The sequence below is a fragment of the Aulonocara stuartgranti genome (genome assembly GCF_965226115.1).
Source record: "Aulonocara stuartgranti genome assembly, chromosome: 14".
NCBI classification, from domain to species: domain Eukaryota; kingdom Metazoa; phylum Chordata; class Actinopteri; order Cichliformes; family Cichlidae; genus Aulonocara; species Aulonocara stuartgranti.
In genome coordinates this window covers 22,407,909-22,431,058 of record NC_138950.1, presented here as the reverse complement: position 1 = coordinate 22,431,058, position 23,150 = coordinate 22,407,909, and the positions used below count along the sequence as shown (strand labels likewise).

Here is a 23,150-nt window from a genome sequence, read left to right as displayed (position 1 = left end):
ATACCTTTTATTTTAGTACAGCACTGGATTATATTATATGGAAATATTATATTCTTACATGCACACCTTTTCCATTTATGCCTGTAGCAGTTATTTCCATGATAATACATTATTAAATTACTGGCTTCTGTGTAAAAAACCAAAATATATGGCAATGTTTCTTAGAGATTTCATTAGATAGGACTGACACGCCTAGGTGGTGATGTACTGTAATATTGCAAGTGCTGTTTCTTTTAGCTGTTAAAGAAAAAAAAGGCGGCTTTGGAGTACGTAATTCACTTCTTGTGTCAGGATGGTGCCGGGGGAAGTTTTCATTTTGTTTTCTACTGAAAATGACAAGCTGTATCAAATTGGGGGCTTTTGATAGCTGAAAAGGTTATTATGACTAAACCAGTGTAAAGGCTGCAAAGGCTCATTTTGGACTATTTTGAGTGGTCGTGTCGCTTATTAGTTTTAACTTAACTAATAATGTCTTACTTTTGCTCGTTTATGATTCATTTTGAGAGGAAATGATGGATGCAGGACACCGTTGTGAAAAGGGGTTAAAAAGGGTAAAATCCCTATGTGATGTGCTTTCTTTTAACACCAGTTTGTCTCAAGTGGTTATAAAGTGCTGGGACTGATTAAAGCAGCAAAAGTAATGGCAAGAAAGACAATCTAATTACCCAGTCTGCCTAAAATGTCCATAAATGGTAAATGGCCTGTATTTGTATAGCGCTTTTCTAGTCCCTAAGGACCCCAAAGTGCTTTACACAACCAGTCATCCACCCATTCACACACACATTCACACACTGGTGATGGCAAGCTACATTGTAGCCACAGCCACCCTGGGGCGCGCTGACAGAGGCGAGGCTGCCGGACACTGGCGCCACCGGGCCCTCTGACCACCACCAGTAGGCAACGGGTGAAGTGTCTTGCCCAAGGACACAGCAACTGAGACTGTCCAAGCCGGGGCTCGAACCGGAAACCTTCCAATTACAAGGTGAACTCCCAACTCTTCAGCCACGATCGCCTCATAAACTCCACAGGAAGTGAGGAGCCATTTGTTGGTGAGGCAAGACAGGATACATTTGGCAGGATACATTTGGCATACATTTGCTGAAGTAATTTGTATGCATCTCTAGCTAGGCTGACACTATTGATGCATACATGTCAACAAGACTATAAAAGATGCCTAAAAGGTGGCTTGAAGTGGTAAAAAGGAGTGTAGCCATAATTGATTTTGGGGGGTTGCTAGGCAAAAAAAATACACATATAAACAGACCCAGAAGCACCAGTGCTCTCTCTGGGCCTTTGTTCGGACTGAGGGAAAGCAGAAAATATTCCTGTGGTCTGACAGGTCAAATTTTAAAACTCTTAGAAATCCTCCAGGCTAAACAGAAAGGCCATCACTCACTTGTTGTAAGCACACAGTACAAAAGCCAGCATCCTCGATGGTATCAATGCGCATTAGTGCACAGGGCACGGGCAACTTGCCCATACTGAGAGGCCCTTTTAATACTGAATGACATGTATGTGGTTTCTTTGGCCTTTAAAAGAACATTTACTGCTTTCCAGCAATGTCTTTTTGGGGAGAAGGCCTTGCTTATTTCTGTTATATAAGCTCAAATGCTATTTTTTAATACAAATTACAATCCCCTGAAGTCAAGAACTGACACCTGTTTGGAATGATCACCGCTTTACCAAAAGAAAGAGAGAGAAATCCCATATCAAGCAAGAATGTAAAATTCAGGGTTACAGCTGCTGGTCTAATCAGTTCCATAAAACTTGAACAGTGATGAACTAAAGAGGTAATGCAGCACTGTTTTTAATGTTTAAATGTGTTGCCTGAGTCATACTGAAAAAAATCATATTGTTCATTTCAGAATTTCTCAGTTCTACACTGTGGTTTATTCAAATTCAATACACTATTGTAACAAATATTAACTATTTCCTGGCCTGGTTAAATCCAGCACCCTGCATTTACAGATACAATGCTCTTTTATGTCAGAAATGTGTTATTTGTGTACTTTTACAGGTTCTGACACCCTAAAATTTATGCATGTCTCCTTGTACAGAGTCTAGTGTCCTGCAATTGAAGCTGAAGGCCTTGATCCTGGATATTATCCACAACATCAGTGTGGTGAAGCAACTTAACCAGGCAGGAGTTACCACTACTGACGCCTGGGCCTGGAAGAAGCAGCTTCGGTTCTATATGGGGCCGGACCAATGCTGCCACATACATATGGTGGATGCACAATTCAGCTATACCTATGAATACCAGGTGTGATATAGTGCAAACGTGTTGTATATGCGTTCCTCTTTTCAATTACACAAATGGAACAAACCAAAACATTCAGTGATGTTTCCTGCACTCCAATTAATCTTTACTTGACATTTTGTTTTTCTAATTAAGAATATTAAACCACAGGAAATTAAATCTGCTTTCGTAGCATTCATTTTACAGCACATTGACTCGCAAGGGAGGAAAGCAGCAGACATTTTCAACAGCAAGTTGTGCCATCTGTATTAGTCTATTTTTACAGATGATAAATGACTGACATCATGTCTAATTTTATAACCATAACAAAAATTATTATATTCATGTGTAACAACCAAAAAAAGGAAACCAAATATCTAAATCTAGCCGAGGGTTTAATATTCAGGTGAAGCCCTATAACATTTTGTTCATTCTGTAGCTACTTTCAGTATGACCCAGGTAAGGTAGTATTAGGAGAACATGCATTTTCTTAATCCCAGTTTATATCAGTAATAATTACACTATAGGCAGGAGTTTGGGGGCTGGATCAGCTTTATCACAAGCTATTGTTAAACAGTTTTTGCAGTGTGGCAGGCTGCAGTATCCCGCTTATGGGAGCTGTTGTGTAGGTGTTAATCAATGTATTTGAACCTATTTTTTTTTTACCTTTGGGGGGCACTGTTTATGCAGGGATAAGGAGCACGTGTAATACAGTGCCTTCTTGCATTTCCACTCTACAGTTTTTTACAACCACATCCAGACTCCCGTTTACTTTTCTTTTCTTTGCCCGTCCATCATTCATTTGTCACGTCTATCCTTTTCCATTCATTTCCTTTATTTTTTTGACAAGTTTGTTTCAGTCTCCATCGTGTCCCTTCACCCATATCTCTGATGCTGTCTGGCCACCATCACTTTCCTTTGCTGTCTTTATTCCTAATTTTAATCTTTAATCTTATCTCTTACTGCCTCCCAGGGGAATGTGGCTAAGCTGGTGCACACTCCACTGACTGATAAATGCTACCTGACTCTGACCCAGGCAATGAAGATGGGGCTCGGGGGGAATCCTTATGGGCCAGCCGGCACAGGCAAGACTGAGTCCGTCAAAGCCTTAGGAGGGCTGTTTGGACGTCAAGTGCTGGTGTTCAACTGTGACGAGGTGTATAGATGCTTCTGTGAAAAGCAAAAAATATATACAAAGCGAAAGCTACAACTAAAGACGTGGATACAATATATCCATGAATCACATATGTGCAGTAGTAGACACACACATACACTAACCTTTTGATTAGTCTACACACATGCACAAACAAAGTAGGATTGCAAATTGAGTACAAATGACAACGACTGCTTTTTTTTTGGTCTGTTTTCCAGGGTATCGATGTGAAGTCAATGGGACGGATCTTTGTGGGGTTGGTGAAGTGTGGAGCATGGGGCTGCTTTGACGAGTTTAACCGTTTAGAGGAAGCAGTACTGTCTGCAGTTTCCATGCAGATTCAGGCCATTCAAGACTCTCTCAAACACCATAAGAACACATCCGATCTGCTAGGGAAGGAGGTCAGAAAATAAACAAATGCAGACAAAAACAATAATGCTGAACACCAGGTCATTCTGATTTCTCAAGCCCACCTCAGTAATTTATGACACTTTCTCATGATATACAATTATTTTTTCTATTTTTTTTAACTGTCTTTCAGTCAAATCAGTCCCACAGTAAATTATTTATGTTTTCATATATGGCGTAAAAACTGGATTTGTCATAATTCAAGAAGGAACTGCTTAAACTTTACTAATGCCAGTTTTAAAAAATCATACCGGTAATATTGAGAAGAACATGTTCTTCCTTTCTTCATCCTCTAGGTGGAATTGGACCCTAATTCTGGAGTCTTTATCACATTAAATCCGGCAGGAAAAGGCTATGGAGGCAGACAGAAACTTCCAGACAACCTAAAGCAACTGTTCAGGCCTGTGGCCATGAGCAGGCCAGACAATGAGCTCATTGCTGAAGTCATCCTCTACTCCGAGGGCTTCAAAAATGGAGAAATACTGGGATGCAAACTGGTAGCAATCTTCAACCTGGCAAGGTAGAATTAAGTCATTTTTGGTTTGGATTAGGGTCAAATTGACATGCAATGTGCTTCACCTGTGTAGTTTGATGTCTGTGTTGTGTGTGATTTTTGTGTTTCACGTGTTATTATTAGACGGACTTTCCGTTTTAGCATTAATAGTATGCAGTTGCTTGATTTTTGTGGATAAATTACCCTTTCTGCTTCCCACCACTGACTGTTACAGACAATGCTACCGCCAACTGCGAGTGTGTGATGTGTAAAAATGTGCCTTTATTTCTTTCTCCAGAGAGTTGTTGACTCCTCAGCAACACTATGACTGGGGTTTGCGAGCTCTAAAGACAGTGCTGAAGGCCTGCGGCGGTCTCCTGCAGCAACACAGAAGGAATCGCAACAAAGAAAAGAGTAAGACCCCCTCTGGGTGTTTTTCCTTTTTTTTAATATAGATTATTTCTGTGAGGCATTTTTATTTTTTCTTCTCCAATATTGTGTCAAGAAAGTTTTGAGGGGGTGCCAGTATAGCTCACTGGGTTGAGCAGGCAACTCATATGCCACAAGGTTATTCCAGAGACCACGGTTTGATTTTGTACCGGGCCAATTGCTACATCCCTTCCCCCTGCTCTCCCCAACCTTTCTTGTCCACCTTCAGCCTGTCACATCATTACAATGGCTAAAAAGGCCAAAAATGTATTTTAAAAGAAAGTTAGGAGGAAATGGGTTCATTTTTGACTCAAAATCAAACTCTTTGCCAAGTACAAAGGGTCAAAACTTTAACAATGCAAAGTACTAGGATTTTTATAAAATACACTGTGTTTTATTCGGGTTTATAATTACACAACATTAATGGCAGACTTTCATTATATTCAAGCAGCACCTGATGACTTGATTAATGATTTATTTCTGTCTGAAGCAGAGGTTGTGCTAATTTGTGAAATCATTTGGTGGGGTGAGAATGAAATCTATACTTAAGAGGGAGCTGCACATAATCTGATAAATTGTCTTAAGCCACTTTAGTCAACACTGATTGAGACTACAAGTCTGAAAGTTATGGGCTGCATATTTGTTTAGCCAATTTACACATTCTTTATTCTAGTCCTACAGAGGAGTTACAGTGATGTATTGTACTTAACAAAAATAGGCATAATTAGAAAGAACATCCCTCTGGGTAGAGTTTTGAAAGTCTACTGTTGTATTCAAGACATTTCTCATCTGGAGGCTGAATTTAAACAAACAGACACACTTTTTTAGGTGTTCTTGGCTGTTGCTGTTTCTCCAGCTAACGAACTTTTTGCTATGGGCTCCTCTCACTTCCCCTGTGGGCAGCTGCTGCACAGATGCTTCAAAGCTGCCCTGGCTAATGATGACCTTGAGAGCTAAACAAAAGGCCTTAAGTTACCTCGATGCCTCATACTGGGACCACTGGTCTGTTGTTGGCAGAGGGAAACATTATGATGTGTGGTTTTCACACTCCTGACAAGATTTCCAATGAGAAATTAAAGTCAACATTTCATCCCCTGGTGTGTCACTCAGCTGGATCCAAGGGATTAGCAGTGACTTGGGGGTAATTGTGATTGGGTAAAGTTGGGCCATTTAATTAACATAAAAAGCAGCTATGTGTAAAACTTCTGCTCCTTGATGGTGAACACATATAGTATGGGATATCATCGCCTCTGTCAGTGCGCCCCAGGGTGGCTGTGGCTACAATGTAGCTTGCATATCACCAGTGTGTGAATGTGTGTGTGAATGGGTGGATGACTGGATATGTAAAGCGCTTTGGGGTCCTTAGGGACTAGTAAAGCACTATATAAATACAGGCCATTTACCAGGCCAGGCCATCATATCCCCTCATGGTATATGTCAAGAACAGAGTGCAGGTCCTCAGATTATTATTATTATTATTATTATTATTTTTTAATATCAGTTGTTCACCCTAACTCTGGGGTACACCCAGAACCTATAGGAGAAATTATATTTTCCGTATGGGAATACTTTGGGGTACAAGATCCCTCAGGAGTAACTGAGGGATCTCAAAGTGTCGAGTCTCACTGAGTGAGAGGATGTCTGGTTAGCCTGCTGCCACTGTAACATGACTTCATATAAGCAAAAGAGGATGGATAGATGTTAAAAAATATATAGTTCAATCCATTGTGTTTATTGGAGACCGGACTCTTGTCCTGGTGAAGGATCATTCAACACATCATAAATAAATATATCTCAAAGGCAAAGTAAGCGTAACTGTGCTGTCATGTAACATCCAAACCACGCTTTTAATATCATCTGATTGTTTTAATCGACTAAAGTTAAAGGAGCCCAAAAGACTATTGACACTTTTAATAATAATAACACCCTTTGTCAGACTGACATATTTGGCTCATTGGGGTTATTGAAAAAGAATCCACAAGTAAACTTGTCAAAGTTTTAGCCTCTTTAGACTTCTTAACTTCTTCATCCACCACAGAAGTAGATGAACCTGTAACAGAAATCTCGACGCAGTCTCTGATAATAAAAAAAAAAAGTAGCAACTTTTCTAAGTCTGGTTGAAAATCTACTTTTTGGAAGTGCTGAAACTGCTATACTGATAGCAACCTTTGGACCTGAGGGATAGAAAGTTTTCGAGTTGACGTAAAGCATCGGAAGATAAGGTTACAGTTAAAAATTTGACTGGTCTGGAGATGCTTATCCTTTGCTCAACAGAGATACAATAAAAGTGCTTGGCTTATCTGTGCCTCTTTGTGTGGATATCTATTGAATGCAGCCGGATAAACACCACGAGTATACTTAAACAGAAAGCTTTAGTGTCCAGCTCTTTTTCTGTGCACATGCTGCGCTTGCCCTCTAAATATTCTAGTACGGACATGCCATGAATTGACATTTAGCTCAAGCACTTTCCCTAAAAACTTTTCTTCCCTCGGGTTTTTCACTTGTCTGTACTTTTGTCCTTCTGCATTCTCTCGTCCTCAAAACACTTTGCCAGAGCGTTGTTGTTTACCTCTTCAGCATTTCTTCCTCAGTTCCTGCTCCCTCCTCTAACCTCTTGTTAGCGCTCTCTTTCTCTGATACCTGGCTGTCGATGTTGCTCTCGTCCCGCTCGTTCGCAATCGGTGCCCTCTTTTTCTCACCCCAAAGGTCCCCTTCATGCCTCTTGTTTTCAATAACCTCCCACACTTCTACCTTGGTTTTACTCACCCTTTCCCAGATTCTATCATTCTTTCCTTTAAATCTTTCTCTTCCTCCAGCACCCACCTTTTATCTGTCCAACACACAAACACACACACACAGATTCACAGACACATTGTGTGAACCTCTTGTCTGTTGATGAGTCCCTGAGGTTTTTCCTTGTGTTTGTCTCTGTATGTAGTCTGGCCAAGTGCGCTTCTCTGCAGAAAGACAAGAGATCAAAAGTATTGACAGTGTCTTAAATCGTGACAAGTTTTGGTAATTAGCACATTTTTCACTGGGGACATTTGCAAGAGCAAACCAATACTAAACTTTCCTCCCCTTGTTTTTATATCATTTTCTATTTTTTTTTCTTTTCATTCAGCATATTGCCTTTTTCATAGTTTATAGCTGTTTTATAGTGTTAACCATACTCTTATTCAAGTATTTTTTATGCTTATCCCTGTTTTGGATTGAAATTAAATTTATATTAATTTCTTTTCTTTCTCTAACTCATTTTCTCTCTCTGTCCATCTACTTGCAGTTGAAGAGAGTAGTATGGTAGTGCAGGCCTTAAGACTGAACACAATGTCCAAGCTGACCTTTGCCGATTGCTCTCGGTTTGATGCTCTGGTGAGAGATGTCTTCTCTGGGGTTGATTTCACTGACGTGGAGGACCAGATACTAACACATGCACTGGAACAAGTTTATAAGGAGGCACAGCTTGAACTTATACCCAGCCAGGTGTGTATATGAAGAATTCTAATAAACACTATGTGAACTGACGTTGTTTGTTAGAAAGATGGTATAAGAAAATCAGAGATAGTTAAATGGAGTAATTGTTGTCATTTATAGCTAAAGAAGGCATTGGAGCTAAATGAACAGCTAAGACAACGTATGGGCGTAGTTGTTGTCGGGCCAAGCGGAGCAGGCAAGTCCACACTGTGGAGGATGCTCAGGGAGGCTCTCGGCAAGACAGGAAAAGTGGTGAGTAGAGGGAGAACCTCCCCTCTTGAATTTAATGCTGTAACTGGAAAAAGTGATGTAATACAAGTCCTCTAAAATTACATTATGCACTGTCTGAGTTCCAGTGTTATTTAGCATATAAAAGAATCTAAAAAGCGACATTTTCAAAATTAAAGAAATTCTGCCTTGAGTTCTTGCCAATTCACTTTTTTTGTTTGGTAGGTGAAGCAGTACACAATGAATCCTAAGGCCATGCCCAGACAACAGTTGTTGGGACATATAGACATGGACACCAGAGAGTGGTCTGATGGCGTCCTCACCCACAGTGCCAGGAACGTGGTCAAAGAATCTCAGGGTAATAAGAGAGGGACACTGCTGGTTTGTGATTAACCAGACATTTGACATTATTGCCCACTGAAACTGGAAAAGTGTTTGGCCATCACCAGAATCATCCAATTTCAAAGTGCTTTAATTCTGCAATGTTAAGCACTTGTGAACAAGTTTTGTATGTAAAACTTTTGAAATCAGATGATTCTTTCAGACACACCCCGTATCGTGATTAATATCCTGAATGCATGCGTTGTAAACATATGCATGTATATTTGTGTTTTCTAGAGGTGAACTCTTGGATCGTATGTGATGGCGACATTGATCCTGAGTGGATTGAGAGTCTGAATTCTGTCCTTGATGATAATCGACTGTTAACCATGCCCAGTGGCGAACGCATCCAGTTTGGACCTAATGTTAACTTCCTGTTTGAGACTCATGACCTCAGCTGTGCCTCACCAGCTACCATATCCCGCATGGGCATGATCTTTCTCAGGTCAGTCAGCCTATGCAGAAAGAGTTTTAAGCATTTATTTCTACCAAATTCCACCTTTTCAGTACTTGTCTCACTGGCATTTTACTTCCTCATATCTAAAGTGATGAGGACATTGATGTGGGTGCCTTGGTGAAGTCGTGGTTAAAGGGTCAGCCAGAAGAGTGTCACAATAATCTTGAAAACTGGCTGGGCGATTACTTCCAAAGATCTCTGGACTGGGTCCTCAAGCAGGTCAGCGTCCCACTGCTACACAGTGCATGAAAAGCAGTCACATCTTTTCATTGTTCTAAATATTAAACACATCTTTTGTTTGGAACCTGACACAGTGGTGTCATCAGTGCGTATGCACTGAGCAACTTAGAACCTTGATCAGTTAACTTCATTTATAATTACCAGTATTTATTATGATATATTTAATTGGTAACATTATGAAAGTGCAATCAAGTAACTGAAATGACTTGTGACCTTTCAGCTCAATGAACAGATCCATTTATTATTTCCTTCTAATTTACATAATCCTTACAGACTGGATTTTTCTTTTGCTCAACCGGTTTATTTGAAAATCGTAAAAGATCTTTGATCCTTACATCTGTATGCTGTTCTTTCTCTCTCCTCATCAGAATGACTTTGTGGTGGAAACTAGTTTAGTGGGCACAGTGTTCAATTGCCTGTCTCACCTCAATGCTGTGAAGGAGAGGGGCCAGTTCATTGTTGGTCTACTGAGAGGTATGGGAGGAAACCTCAACCTCAAAACACGACAGGAGTTTGCCAAAGAGGTGAGGACCTCATTTTGTTCTCGTTTGGTATCAATAGAGGTTGAATTCAAGAACAGTTTTATGTTTGGATTTAAATTGTATTCATGTCTTAATTATAACTGCTGAAAATTATAAGGATGGATAACTTGCTAATGTTTGTCTTTATGTCTTTTCACTCCTGTAGTTGCTGAGCTGGGCCAGGGAAAGCCCACCAGACCCCAGAAAACCATTGGATACTTACTATAACGCTGACAGTGGTCATCTAGCAAGTTACATGTTCCAGCGTCCTGAGGGTCTCACGCTGGAGCAGTTCTCTCATACACACATGCTACCTGTGATTGAGACTCCAGGCATGCAGAGAGGTCTGCAGGGTTTCTCTCCTTGGCTCACCACACAGCACAGGCAGCCCTTCATGGTCATAGGGCCAGAGGGTTGTGGAAAGGGGTAATTACTTCTGGATCCATATACAAAAACACATTAAAAACCATTTAGCCCTTCACAAAGCCATGATTGCTGAACAACTGTTACATTACCTTCCATTATCCTGACTTAAGATCAAATGGCATTCTGCGGAAGCAATTCACAAAGGGTATTTTTTTATTCTATCCTCATGTTAGCCTTTAGTACAAAAATCACTGGTGAGGTCAGAGTGTGCAGTGTGGTTTGTGAGACAGAGGCACTCAAATAGGAATACTCAGAATGACACAATCACATAATCAACAGTGAAATCAAAGCTGCTTTTATTCAAGACTTGACCTTTCTTGTAAAGGCACTGAAAGCTCAGAATAAAGATCAAATCTTTGGGTGTGTGTGCGTGTGCTGTTTGTGCTTGGGATTGTGTACGTGTACACATCAAGTTCTGAACTGCCCCACAAGTAATTGTGTCCCTCCCCTGGGTATAAAAGAGCAAGGGTCCCTCAGTTTGCCTTTTACACTCCACTTTTGTATCTCTCAGTCTTTTCTTTTCTCATCCTCATGCCCTGCCTCACTTTGTCTGAAACGTTACGGTGCCAGTAAGGCACGGGATTTGTCAACTTAGTCTTCTGATAAAAGTACAGATTTTCTGATAATGACTGTGCATGCCCATGAACACGTCATATTTACTTTCTTTAATTTGCCTTTGAGTCAAAGGTAAACAATTTTCTTGACGTCCCAAAAATTTATTTTTTTGATTAATGTGGCAGTAACACAGATTTCATCCTCTTATCCTTTCTTGCTGTCCTTAGATCAGCTTAAAAATGGGTGAAGCTGAACTGTTTAAAACATTTAAGCATATGGATGAACTGTTGCCATCCTCTGCGCTCATGTCTCACCTCACGTACTTTGAGTTCTTGTGTGTTTCCTGACCTTATTCTGTTCGTCCTGTTCAGCATGCTCCTGCGCTACGCCTTCTCTCGGCTGCGTTCCACCCAAGTTGCTGTGGTTCACTGCAGCGCCCAGACATCATCACGCCACGTCCTACAGAAACTGAGCCAGACGTGCCTGTTGCTCAGCTCTAACACTGGTCGAGTTTTCAGACCCAAGGACTGCGAGAACTTGGTCCTTTATTTAAAAGACATCAACCTACCCAAACCGGACAAGTGGGGGACCAGCAACCTCACTGCCTTCCTCCAGCAGGTAAAAAGACAGATAAATTAAAAAGTCAGTCAATGGCTGGATGTGTTGGAAACAGTTTTGATACAAGTGCCCACTCTCAGAAACTTAGACTGTTTCATGTCCACCACCAAGCATCACAATATATATTAACCTTTCTTTCAGGTGTTGACCTATAAGGGGTTCTATGATGAAAATCTGGAGTGGGTCAGTCTTGAGAACATACAAGTGGTGGCTTCCATGTCCACAGGAGGTGCTGTTGGGACACATTCACTCACAACCCGCTTCTCTTCTATAGTACGCATCTGCACAATAGAGTAAGTACAAAACAAGCAACATATAAGTAAATACCAGTAAAACAGCACTTTGTCATTGTTCCCATCTCTCTCCGTTTCTCTGCTTGGGCTCCTTCAAACTTGACAGTGATTCATTCTTGTTATCCTACTGTTTACTTTACCTGACTTTAGTTATCCAGACAGGGAGCAGCTGCAGACTATCTACTCAGCTTACCTGCAGCCAGTTCTCCAGCACAGCCTGGGCAGCCAGGCAGCCTGGGCCAGCACAGGGAAAACACACCAGCTGGCTGGGTCTCTTGTGCAGCTCTATGAACAGGTATTGCATTTCACAGGGTGTTCATTCAAGTTTATAACCAGGTTTGTAAAAACACAGTTTTCCTGAGATGCAAAGAGCATAAAAAAGGCACAAAGAAATCTGAGTAATTCCAGATTAAAACAGTCTCTATGTGATGCAAAATCACACTGTCCAAGTCCTTGTATTTTCACAGATATCCATTTTTAACTAATGGGTGTTAGCCAAGTTCTCTCCAGTCTTTTCAAAAGCACATTAGGTTTTCACATAATTCGTGCCGGTTTTATTACAGGTACAGGCATTACATTGTAGAGACTTGTGCATAAGATAACTTGACACTCAGAAATGTGTCCAGATGAATGCTGAGATTTTGCTTTCATGATGTTAGAAAATATCAGTTAAAGAAATCTGTTGTGTTGTTATTCGCCTTCACAGTAGCTTCTTACTGTTTTATTGCAGCCACAAATGTCAGATATTCTCAGCAATTGTGACATTTTCAAGTTATTATGCATTTGTGTACGCACTTAGGGGGGAATGTTTGTTCTGTTGCTATTTTGATATTGCTCTTCACGCCATTGGATTATTAGGATTATAAATGCAGCGTAGTGATAAATGTGGAGATTCAGGTGCTTATTTTTAATCGTGTCATCTTTTTGCATATCTAGTTTGCGGTAGATAGAAATGTGTAATGAAAAGAGGTTTTATCTGTATCTATAGATATTTACTCACAGCCACTTTATTAAGTCAAAGTCAAAGTTTGTTTATATAGCACAATTAAAAGACTAGTGTACATCAAAGTGCTTCACAATAAAACGGCAATGCGGGCAGAACAAAGAACCTTATTAGGAACACAGTTTTATCAAGTGATTGTGATGTTCAAGAAACCAGTTTGAGATGATTTGAGCTTTGTGGCATGGTGCTTTATCCTGCTGGAAGCAGCCATCAGAAGACACATACATTGTGGTAATAAAGCATGTGTACAAGGTCAACAAAGAAAATATCCCCCACATCGTTACACCACTACCATTAATAGAAAAAAACGATGGATCTGTTCTATGTTCAAAATCAATTAAGTCATTTTTCTCCCTGTTCTGATGCTCGGTTTGAAGTTCAGTATATGCCTAAATGCATCAATTTGCTGCCATGTGGTTTTTTGTGTTAACAATCAGTTAATTAAGTTGATTAATAAACTGTCTGCTGAGTGTATAATAATATAATATAATAACCCCTTTCTGTATTTTCTTCTTTCCTGTTAGGTAAAAGCCAAGTTCACAGTGGATGACCACAGCCATTATGTGTTTACACCTTGTATTCTCACAGAATGGGTTCTCAACCTGCTGCGGTATGACCTCACTGCAGGTAACTAAAATCAAACCAAAAATAGATCGATATAAATATGTATGTGTTTTAGAAAACAGAGTAAGATTTATGAGGTTAAAATTTTTCAAATAACACGGCCCAGCCTTGTCTAAGTTAAAAACTTAGGGGACTATTTTGAGGCACTAGTCACTACACATACAAAAGCAGAAGGTTGAATTTAATGACCCACTACTAATTTCTTAGTTTATTCATATTGCTGAGTAACATTAATAATTCCATTTTAATGCCAGAATAATACAAAAAAATACAGCCCCACAGAGTTAGTTACTCGTCTGTGTTCTTTCAGCTCAGAGCCACCGTTTCTGTCTCTCACCTTTTTCCTTCTTTCTGTCGGCCTCTCTCTGATTCCTCTCTTCTCTTTCCCCAGTCCCTTTCTGCCACTCGTCTGTCTCTCACTCTTTCATCATCCTCTCCCTTTGCTGTCCTTTCATCTCTCCTTCTGTCACTCTTTCTCTCCTTCTGCAATGTGTTCCTGCTGTGATAGTGAGTCCAATCATTTATTTTAATTAAACACGTCAGCAGAGAAACTTCCCTTTTCCTGTCCTCATCAGTTTTTACTTTCTTTTTTTCTTTCTGAATTCTCTGCCCGGTTTGCTGCTTACCTTCTTTTTGGTATGTAAAAAAAAAATCCTTATTCTTTATATTTCTTCTGTGGCTGCGGTGAATTTGAGCTTGAATAAAGTCCTTTAGGCAGTGTTATCTGTGCTTCCTAGTTTTATTTGATGTGTTTTAGAGGTGATGGGTTGATACTGAGACTGGATACTGTCACAGATGCTGACATATCACTTTTACAATTTCACTAAAACATCAGTGTAAAAATGCCAAAAAAATAACATATCTTTGAGGCCATTTAAGAACATCTGTTGCCGTTATGTAGAGTATCCACAAGAGAGCACTGACAAGTTTTAGATGGATGCAGCTCGTGGAGCCCATTCTGTATATACTCAGAAATTTACAAATTATAAATTAGAATTGCTTTTTGTTTGTTTTTGTGGTCATTGCTTTTTTTATTAAACAACCAATATTGTTAATTATTCATATTAACAAATATCAATATCAGTGTTTGCCTTAAAACTCCAAAATAAGCGAGGATTTATTTGCCTTACTGCTGGTGGCGGAATCATTATAAAGTGGATTTTGGAAATCAAAAGTCATGGGAATAAAAAAAAATGCAGGAAAAATTTACATTTATTTTTTTTTCCTGTAATGGTTTTTAGAATTTAAATTGCTAGGAAAACCCCAGAGACAGAACTGTGTCTGTGTTTGTCATGTTTCAGTATTTTCAGGCACCGTTGAAACCAGTGTTCCATAGTATCACAAATCTGGCTTGTCCCTCCAGTTTTCAGCAAGTAGCACTCTGCTGTTTTGTGGGGAAATTTATTACATATGTGTGATCCAGGGAGGTGATTTTGTCATACTGAGCATTGTCAAAAACAGCCCTTTGACTCATATTAAATCCTGAGTAATAGTGTGATTATTATGAAACTAAATGCCAGGTTTAGGCAGACTAAAATTTGGATTGTATATTTAACGTATACATTTAGCTAACACCTGGTATGAGATCACCTAAATATTTAAATTATCGGGGAAGGGGGGGGGGGTCTAACAAAATGAATAAATCTTAATTTTGTGTAAATGTGTAAAGGTCTTTTTTTAACTATATTCTGTTAAGTCTTAATTCATATATGTGTGTGTGTGTGTGTGTGTGTGTGTGTGTATCTCACTTGTTCCCTTTAGCTCAATCTAATGTGACAGACAGCGTGTTGGAGGTGGTAGCATACGAGGCCAGGAGGCTCTTCAGAGACCGACTAGTTTCCTCCAAAGACCTTCACACCTTTGATAACATCCTCTCCTCCATCATACGAGGGGACTGGAGCTCTGATGCTCTAGATAACATGACTGGTATGGGATGGCTGTGCTCTTACTTCTAAGTCATAAGCCAAATATTAGGTCTGACCATGAAAGACTATTACTGAACGAGGCTTTTAAGCAGTTAATGTCAATATTACTGGCTGGGCATGTCTGAATGAAAGCAGTATATGATTAGAGCCCTTTTTGACAGCTCTGCATATATATTTACACGTGGCAATATCTCTATTAATGGTCTGTTTTGAATACTAAACTAGTAATGATTTTAATTATTGATTTTTTTTCCATTTGCTTTGCTTGCTTTCAGTGTGTCAACAGAGCCAACTCTGTGCCTAGTAGTATGTCTTATTCACTGATTGATAAAGTTCTGAGATTTCTTCTGGATAATACCAGAAGGTCATCTAGTGTTGTCCATGTTGTACACAAGCTTTACTTTGGACGCTGTGATATCAAAAAGATTAGAGTAAAAGATAAACCCCGACACTTCTGTTCCCTGAAGGAGAGGAACAAGGTACAGTACAACACATAAGTATGGGATATCACCCCCTTGCGTGTCCTGGCTGAAGAAACCTTTGTTCACGCCTTTAAAGCAGATGACGTGTGATGACATGCGCAAGGCCCTAGTAGATGAGGCCCTAGCGCTCTGAATTGTCGCTATCACACTAGGTGGCAAACCCTTAGCAATCAAGGCAAGGCAAGGCAAGGCAAGTTTATTTGTATAGCACAATTCAACAACAAGGTGATTCAAAGTGCTTTACAGAGACATTAGAAACAAGAACAAATAAAAAGCATGATTTAAAATTGATTAAAACAAGCAAATAAACTAACTAACTAATTAACAAACAAACAAACAAACAACAGTATATAAAATCAAAACAGATAAAATCAGAACAGTAGATAAAATCAGTAGTTAAATGTAAGTTTTGAAATTTAAGCTTAAAGTGTGGATTTGGTGCTTTATTCAAATGCAGCTGAGAACAGGTGAGTCTTCAACCTGGATTTAAATAAACTGAGTGTTTCAGCTGATCTGAGGCTTTCTGGGAGTTTGTTCCAGATATAAGGAGCATAAAAGCTGAATGCAGCTTCTCCATGTCTGGTTCTGACTCTGGGAACTGATAAAAGACCGGATCCAGATGACCTGAGGGATCTGGATGGTTCATACTGGGTCAGGAGGTCATTGATGTATTTTGGTCCTAAACCATTCAGAGCTTTATAGGCCAGCATCAGAACTTTAAAGTCTATCCTCTGACGGACAGGCAGCCAGTGTAAAGACCTCAGAGCTGGACTGATGTGGTCCACTTTTTTGGTCTTAGTGAGGACTCGAGCAGCAGAGTTCTGAATGAGCTGTAGTTGTCTGACTGATTTTTTAGGTAGACCTGTAAAGATGCTGTTACAGTAATCAAGCCTACTAAAGATGAATGCATGGACTAGTTTTTCCAGGTCCTGTTGAGACATCAGATCTTTTATCCTTGATATATTCTTGAGGTGATAGTAAGTTGACTTTGTTATTGTCTTAATGTGTTTTTCTAAGTTTAGGTCTGCATCCATCACTACACCCAAATTTCTCGCCTGGTTTGTGGTTTTTAGATGTATAGATTGAAGTTCTCTGGTGACCTGTAATCGTTTTTCTTTGGCGCCAAAGACTATTACCTCAGTTTTGTTTTTGTTTAGCTGGAGAAAATTGTGGCACAACCAGTCATTGATTTCCTCAATGCATTTACCAAGAGCCTGTACAGGGCCTCGGTCTCCTGGTGACATTGTGATATATATTTGTGTGTCATCTGCATAGCTGTGATAGTTTATTTTGTTGTTGTTTATAATCTGTGCCAGTGGGAGCATGTAGATGTTAAACAGAAGGGGTCCCAAGATGGAACCTTGGGGAACTCCACATGTGATACTTGTCTGCTCAGATGTGAAGTTACCTATTGATACAAAGTATTTCCTGTTTTCTACGTATGTTTTGAACCAGTTTAGTACAGTTCCTGAAAGACCTGTCCAGTTCTCCAGTCGTTTGAGTAATATGTTGTGGTCAACTGTATCAAATGCTGCACTGAGATCCAGTAAAACTAGGACTGACATTTTTCCACTGTCTGTATTCAGACATATGTCATTAAACACTTTGGTCAGAGCGGTTTCAGTGCTGTGGTTCTGTCTAAAACCTGACTGGAAGGCATCGTAGCAATTATTCTGTTTTAAGAAGTAATTGAGCTGTTGAGAAACTGCTTTTTCAATGATCTTACTTAAAAATGGGAGATTTGAGATCGGCCTGTAGTTGTTCATTTGTGTCTTGTCAAGATTGTCCTTTTTCAGTATAGGTTTGATTACAGCAGTTTTTAGTGATTCTGGAAACACACCTGATAATAAAGAAAAGTTGACGATCTGTAACAGGTCTGACTCTAAAGTCTTTGAGACCTTTTTGAAAAAACTTGTTGGCAGGACATCTAAACAGCAGGAGGAGGAGTTCAGTTGACCTAAGATGTCCTCCAGGTCTTTGCTGTTAATAGGTTGAAACTGTTTCATGGTGTTTAAACAGTTTTTTGGTGGACACAGTACATATCCTGGATCTGCTGTTGATGTACCAATTGCTTGTCTAATTTTTTGGATTTTTTCAGTGAAGAATTTGGCAAAGTCATTGCAGGCCATGGTCGAATGAAGTTCAGCTGCCACTGACACAGGGGGGTTTGTTAGCCTGTCAACTGTAGAAAATAAGACCCGAGCATTATGGCTGTTTTTAGTGATGATGTCAGAGAAGTAGGACCTCCTTGCATTCCTCAGTTGTAAATTATAATTGTGAAGTTTCTCTTTATAAATGTCATAATGAACCTGGAGGTTTGTTTTTCTCCATCTGCGCTCAGCTTTCCTACACTCTCTTTTTTCATTTTTCACCAGTGTGGAGTTTCTCCATGGAGACTTTTTCCTTCCAGAGATAACCTTCACCTTAATGGGAGCAATAGTGTCCATTACATTTAACATGTTAGCATTGAAGCTATTGACGAGCTCATTGACTGACCCTCTGGACAGGTCAGGTGTTAATGGGAAGACCTGGTTAAAGATCTCACTACTGTGTTCAGTTATACACCGTTTTGTGATCACTGTTGTTGATATATTTGTGTGGGCTGAGATTTTACTTTCAAAGAAAACACAGTAATGATCAGACAGGCCCACATCAGACACAGTAACCTTTGAAATGCTCAGGCCTTTGGAGATCAGTAGGTCAAGAGTGTGTCCTCTATTATGTGTGGCCTCTGTTACATGCTGAGTCAGCCCAAAGTTGCCCAGAGTGTTACTCAGGTCTTTAGTCCCTTTGTCCTGAGGGTTGTCCACATGAATGTTAAAATCCCCAGCAATAATTACACAGTCAAAATCAACACAGATCACAGACAGCAGTTCACTGAGGTCATTAAAAAAGTCTGTGCAGTATTTGGGAGGCCTGTAAACATTAAGAAACACAACTTTGGATGGGGCCTTCAGCTGTAAAGCCACATATTCAAAAGACTGAAAACTTCCAGGAGATAGCTGCTTACATTGAAATGATTCATTAAATAAGACAGCAACCCCTCCTCCTCTCCTGCTCGCCCTGACCTCACTGATAAAACTGTAGTTAGGAGGGGTCGTCTCGATGAGAACAGCTCCACTGTTACTTTGGTCCAACCAAGTTTCAGTTAAAAACATAAAATCAAGGCTGTGCTCAGTGATTAAATCATTAATTAAAAATGTTTTCCCAGCTAGAGATCTAATGTTTAATAAAGCCAACTTAAGTGTTTTAGAGGTATTACTTGTCTCCTCGTGTTTGGGAGCAGTCTGTGGCACACAAGGTATGTTTACTATGTTTAAAGATCTTTTAGAGTGCAGCTCTCTGTGTTTTGACCAGGCCACATGTCTCCTGTCACCTAAAAGTACAGAAATTTTAAAACCTTCTAGTAAACAGGGTCCCAGCTTCTCCTGGGAAAAGTCATCACTGCCATAATCCTCACAGCCCGGACCCTTCACACATCACGCATCAGACTGCGGAGACAGGGCATGAAGAGGAACTAAGGGGGGCGAGGCTGGGCAATGTGACTTCGATTGCTCTGTTGAGGGTGGGGCTCGATGGCGAACCTTTGGCCGCTCTGGTGGGGGGTTTATGGGGGACAAAAAGGGATTGGGACGGGGGGTAGATCTGAGCCCAGCATTGACCCGCTCCATCATCTCCTCAGTGAATTTCAGGTGTGGGGAGGAGGGAGAAAGGGAGGGGGAGGAGGGTGATGGCCTGTCAGGGGTTTGGGGGACTGGGGAAGGTCGTGGTCCCTTGTCCTGGTCGTTGGTGTTGTTGAGAGAGTTGGAGGCAAATAGGGACCCCTCTTCTTGCCTTAGATGTCTCTCCTTTCTGAGGCTCTTCCTCAGATGCCATGGATGTCTCTCCTTTCTGAGGCTCTTCCCGGGTGGGGGCAAATGGAGCTCCTCCTCAAGGTTTCTGCTGGGCTTTGTCTGTTCTTGGAGTACTGTTTGTTCCTCTTTATGAGATAACTCCTCGTTTATCTCAGCCTTGGCACCAAGCACGGATGGATGACGTATGGAATAAAACAAGTTGGAGGTGAACAGTTTCACCCCTGACTTGTTAAAATTAAATCCATTTGCTTTGAACAGATGCCTGCGTTCCCAAAAAATATTAAAGTTGTCGATAAAATGCACTGAGTGGTCAGCACATGCTGATATAAGCCATTTATTCAGTGTAAACAACCTGCTGAATCTCTCGTCTCCTCCTCTGACCGGCGGTACAGGTCCACTGATGAATACAGCTGCATTCAGAGAGTTTACAGTATTTAATAATCCAGTAAAGTCCCGTTTCAGAACCTCCGACTGTTGTTTGGACACATCGTTTGACCCTGTATGCAGAACAATGTTTGTCACAGTTGGATATTCATCTGCAATTTGAAGAATTCTCTCCTTCAGGTTGTTGACCATATCGTTAGGAAAGCAGAGGACTTTAGTGTTCTTACCGCACATCCTTTGTACATCCTTTACGGCAGAGTCACCCACAATCAGAGTTTCAGGCCTAGCCTTTAGCTTTCCCTGTGGCCTTTCACTTTTCAACAGATTTTCAGACCTTATTTCGCTGCTTTTAGATGGATGGTTGTCCGATATAGATCCAGGGTCCTTTGATAGTGGAGCAAATCTGTTCTGCAGTTTCACATTCAGTTGTTTTGGAGGTTTGTTGTTAACCTTCCTATTCACGGTTGTCCAGTCCTGTTTCCTCCCGTATACAGGGGTAGAAGAGCTTCTCTGTCTCGTAGGAAGTGAAGGCCAGTCGGTTTCAGAGATTTCAGCTCGCTGTGCCCTGCCTGTGATACGTCCTCCCCCTTCCAGGAGACATGATTTATGTCTTGGTTTTGCACCAAGACAGTCTAAGGGGGGATTATCACTTGAGGATTTATAATAATGCACAGAGTCTACTTTCTTGGTCATGTTATCTGTGCTCCTTAGCTGTGTACTAGCTTGCTCATCGCCATTGTTTTGAATCAAAGGCAAGGTTGTTTCATTTCCACACAGTCCATTTACCTCCACGTTTACTTCTAAGCGATGAATTTTTGTCTCCAGTACTGCAATCTTCTGCAGGAGGCTGTGGTAGTCATCTGTGGAGAGGGAAGGCATCTTGTTGCTAGTTAGCCTAGCGGTTAGCACCTTTCCAGGCTATTGAGGCTGCTCGGTGCCCAGACGCTGTAATCAGGCTTCAGCTGTGTCTAGGCCACAGACACACGGAGCGCTGAGGACAAGGTAACCATAAAATGTTGCTGTTTCTGTTAAGAACACTCTAGTCCTAATGATCTACAAGTGTCCAGAAGTTATCACAGGTAAGCTCACACGGAAAAAAGGGAAAAAATCAGCATAAAAATCAATAAAAATCAATATAAGAAGCAAAGCATTCAAGAGCAAAGAGATGAAGCGTCCACACTCACAAAGGGGAGGAGCCTTTGTGAGTCAAGTTTAACCTCTCAGCAGGTAAGCATGAAGGCGCCACAGATCTGGGCGCGGATGAAACACTTCTCCTCCCGCCTGAGAGAGGAGATCCCTGCGGAGAGGAAGCTGCCAAGGACTCGCTGCTAGCAGGCTGATTATCTCTGCATACCACGACCTTGTGGGCCACCAAGGGGCCACTAGAAGCAGAGAGAGAGACTGTCGACGCACTCTCTCTAGAACTGGAGATATCATTTCCACTGGGGGAAATGCATACAGGAGCACATCTGGCCATTGGTGCGCTAGTGCGTCCATGCCCAAGGGTGCATCGTGGTCGATTATGGAGAAGAACAGGGGGCAGTGAGTATTTACCCTGGAGGTAAAAAGATCTATTTGCGCCTTGCCAAATAGATCCCAAATCTGAGCCACTATTAAAGGGTGTAACCTCCATTCTATCACCAGAGAGAATGGAGGACCCCCCCCATGGAGAGAAGGTCTGGCCCCAGGTTCAGGTGGCCCTTAGAGACACAGCTCTAAGTGGTTGATGTGCAGCTCGTGCTGGGCTGCGGACCAGATCCCTCTCACTGATGCACCCTCACACAGCTCTCCACATCCTCTTAGGGAAGCATCTGAGGACACCATTTTGCAAAACAACACCCTCCCAATCCAAGAGCCCTGATGCAGCAGCCCGGGCTCCCTCCAAGGACGGAGAGCTAGCATGCAAGATGCGGTTACCGTCAGCCTGCTCCGGAGGTGACGCAATGCAAACAGGCGGTGAGAGAGAGTCCAGTGTTGAAACGCTCTCATCTTTAACTGTCCAAGTGGCACTATGGCGATCATAGATGACATCATGCCCAACAAATGTAATATCGTCTGGAAACGCAGTCTGCGTCCCAGCTGAAACTGAGCGAGGCAGCGATTAAACCAGCCACTCTGTTCTCAGACAAACGTGCTGGAAAGTGAGCATATTTCCAAACCGAGGAAAGAAATCAGCTGACTCGGGGTTAGCGAGCTCTTTTGAAAGTTCACAGAGAACCCCAGAGTCTGAATGTGTGACAGAACCAGCGACAGCTGTGTCTCCGCCTGCTCTCTGGAGCAAGCTATGAGAGCCCAGTCGCCTAGGTAGGCTAAGATGCGGATGCCTCTCTCTCTGAGGGGCGGTAGCGTTGCCTCGGCACATTTCGTAAAGGTGCGAAGAGTGAGCGACAGCCCGAACGGCAGCACTAGGTATTCGTAGGCTATGCCCTCGAATGCAAACCTCAGAAACTGCCTGTGTTTCGGGTGTATAACCACATGAAAATAAGCATCTGTTAGATCGATTGTTGCAAACCAATCTCCCGGGCCGACTGCATTCAAGAATTGTCTGAGTGTTAGCATCTTGAACCTGTACGTCCGTAGATATGTGTTCAAGACTCGCAGGTCAAGGATGGGACGAAGCCCTCCACCTTTTTTTGGAACAACAAAATAACGGCTGTACCAGATTTTGTCTGTCTCCGAAGTGGGGACCACTCGTATTGCTCTTTTCTGCAATAGCGCCTTTATTTCGTCTCTGAGTATCATGGCCGCCTCTGTGTCGACAGTCGTGTTTACGAGTCTCCGGAAACGAGACAGTTTGACCCGGAACCGGTAACCCATGGCAAAGGTTCGCAGCACCCACAGAGAGGGGGCGCAAGCGCGCCACTGAGGGAAGTGAGCAGCCAGCCGGCTGACCTGCAGCACTGACGGCGGGGCGTTGTTGCCCCTCAGTGTGTCTGCAGGGGACTGCACCACCTGCCTGACCTGGC

General features: G+C 41.5%; 2 protein-coding genes across 6 annotated transcripts in view; one reads left to right on the top strand and one right to left on the bottom strand.

Moving 5' to 3' along the window:
• The window catches only part of dync2h1 (dynein cytoplasmic 2 heavy chain 1), a 125,844-nt gene that overhangs the window by 23,297 nt on the left and 79,397 nt on the right, over nt 1-23,150 (top strand). For 4 of the 5 annotated variants that reach the window (XM_082501972.1, XM_082501974.1, XM_082501971.1 and 1 more), the window contains exons 36-52: nt 2,058-2,263; nt 3,213-3,395; nt 3,611-3,793; nt 4,097-4,320; nt 4,592-4,707; nt 8,003-8,202; nt 8,314-8,445; nt 8,647-8,779; nt 9,040-9,247; nt 9,349-9,478; nt 9,868-10,023; nt 10,187-10,446; nt 11,373-11,619; nt 11,761-11,912; nt 12,063-12,207; nt 13,440-13,542; nt 15,301-15,465. In XM_082501972.1, coding sequence (XP_082358098.1) covers nt 2,058-2,263; nt 3,213-3,395; nt 3,611-3,793; nt 4,097-4,320; nt 4,592-4,707; nt 8,003-8,202; nt 8,314-8,445; nt 8,647-8,779; nt 9,040-9,247; nt 9,349-9,478; nt 9,868-10,023; nt 10,187-10,446; nt 11,373-11,619; nt 11,761-11,912; nt 12,063-12,207; nt 13,440-13,542; nt 15,301-15,465 — 2,943 coding nt within the window. The remainder of the gene's footprint in view (nt 1-2,057; nt 2,264-3,212; nt 3,396-3,610; nt 3,794-4,096; nt 4,321-4,591; nt 4,708-8,002; nt 8,203-8,313; nt 8,446-8,646; nt 8,780-9,039; nt 9,248-9,348; nt 9,479-9,867; nt 10,024-10,186; nt 10,447-11,372; nt 11,620-11,760; nt 11,913-12,062; nt 12,208-13,439; nt 13,543-15,300; nt 15,466-23,150) is intronic. The other variant, XM_082501973.1, reaches the window with a different exon arrangement.
• Nucleotides 16,068-21,511, bottom strand: LOC309687217 (uncharacterized protein). Its single transcript, XM_082502015.1, has 2 exons — nt 20,412-21,511; nt 16,068-20,297 (listed from the first exon to the last, which is right to left on the bottom strand). The coding sequence occupies exons 1-2, from the start codon at nt 21,061-21,063 to the stop codon at nt 19,426-19,428; spliced, it is 1,524 nt and encodes a 507-aa protein (XP_082358141.1). The 5' UTR covers nt 21,064-21,511; the 3' UTR covers nt 16,068-19,425.

What these genes read in the sequence shown, in the direction of transcription:
- LOC309687217 (XM_082502015.1), bottom strand. Translation starts at nt 21,063, where the DNA reads ATGCCTTCCCTCTCCACAGATGACTACCACAGCCTCCTGCAGAAGATT. An exon ending in GGATGTACAAAGGATGTGCG is followed by an intron (nt 20,298 to 20,411) that starts GTAAGAACACTA and finishes TTCTGCATACAG; the next exon opens with GGTCAAACGATGTGTCCAAA.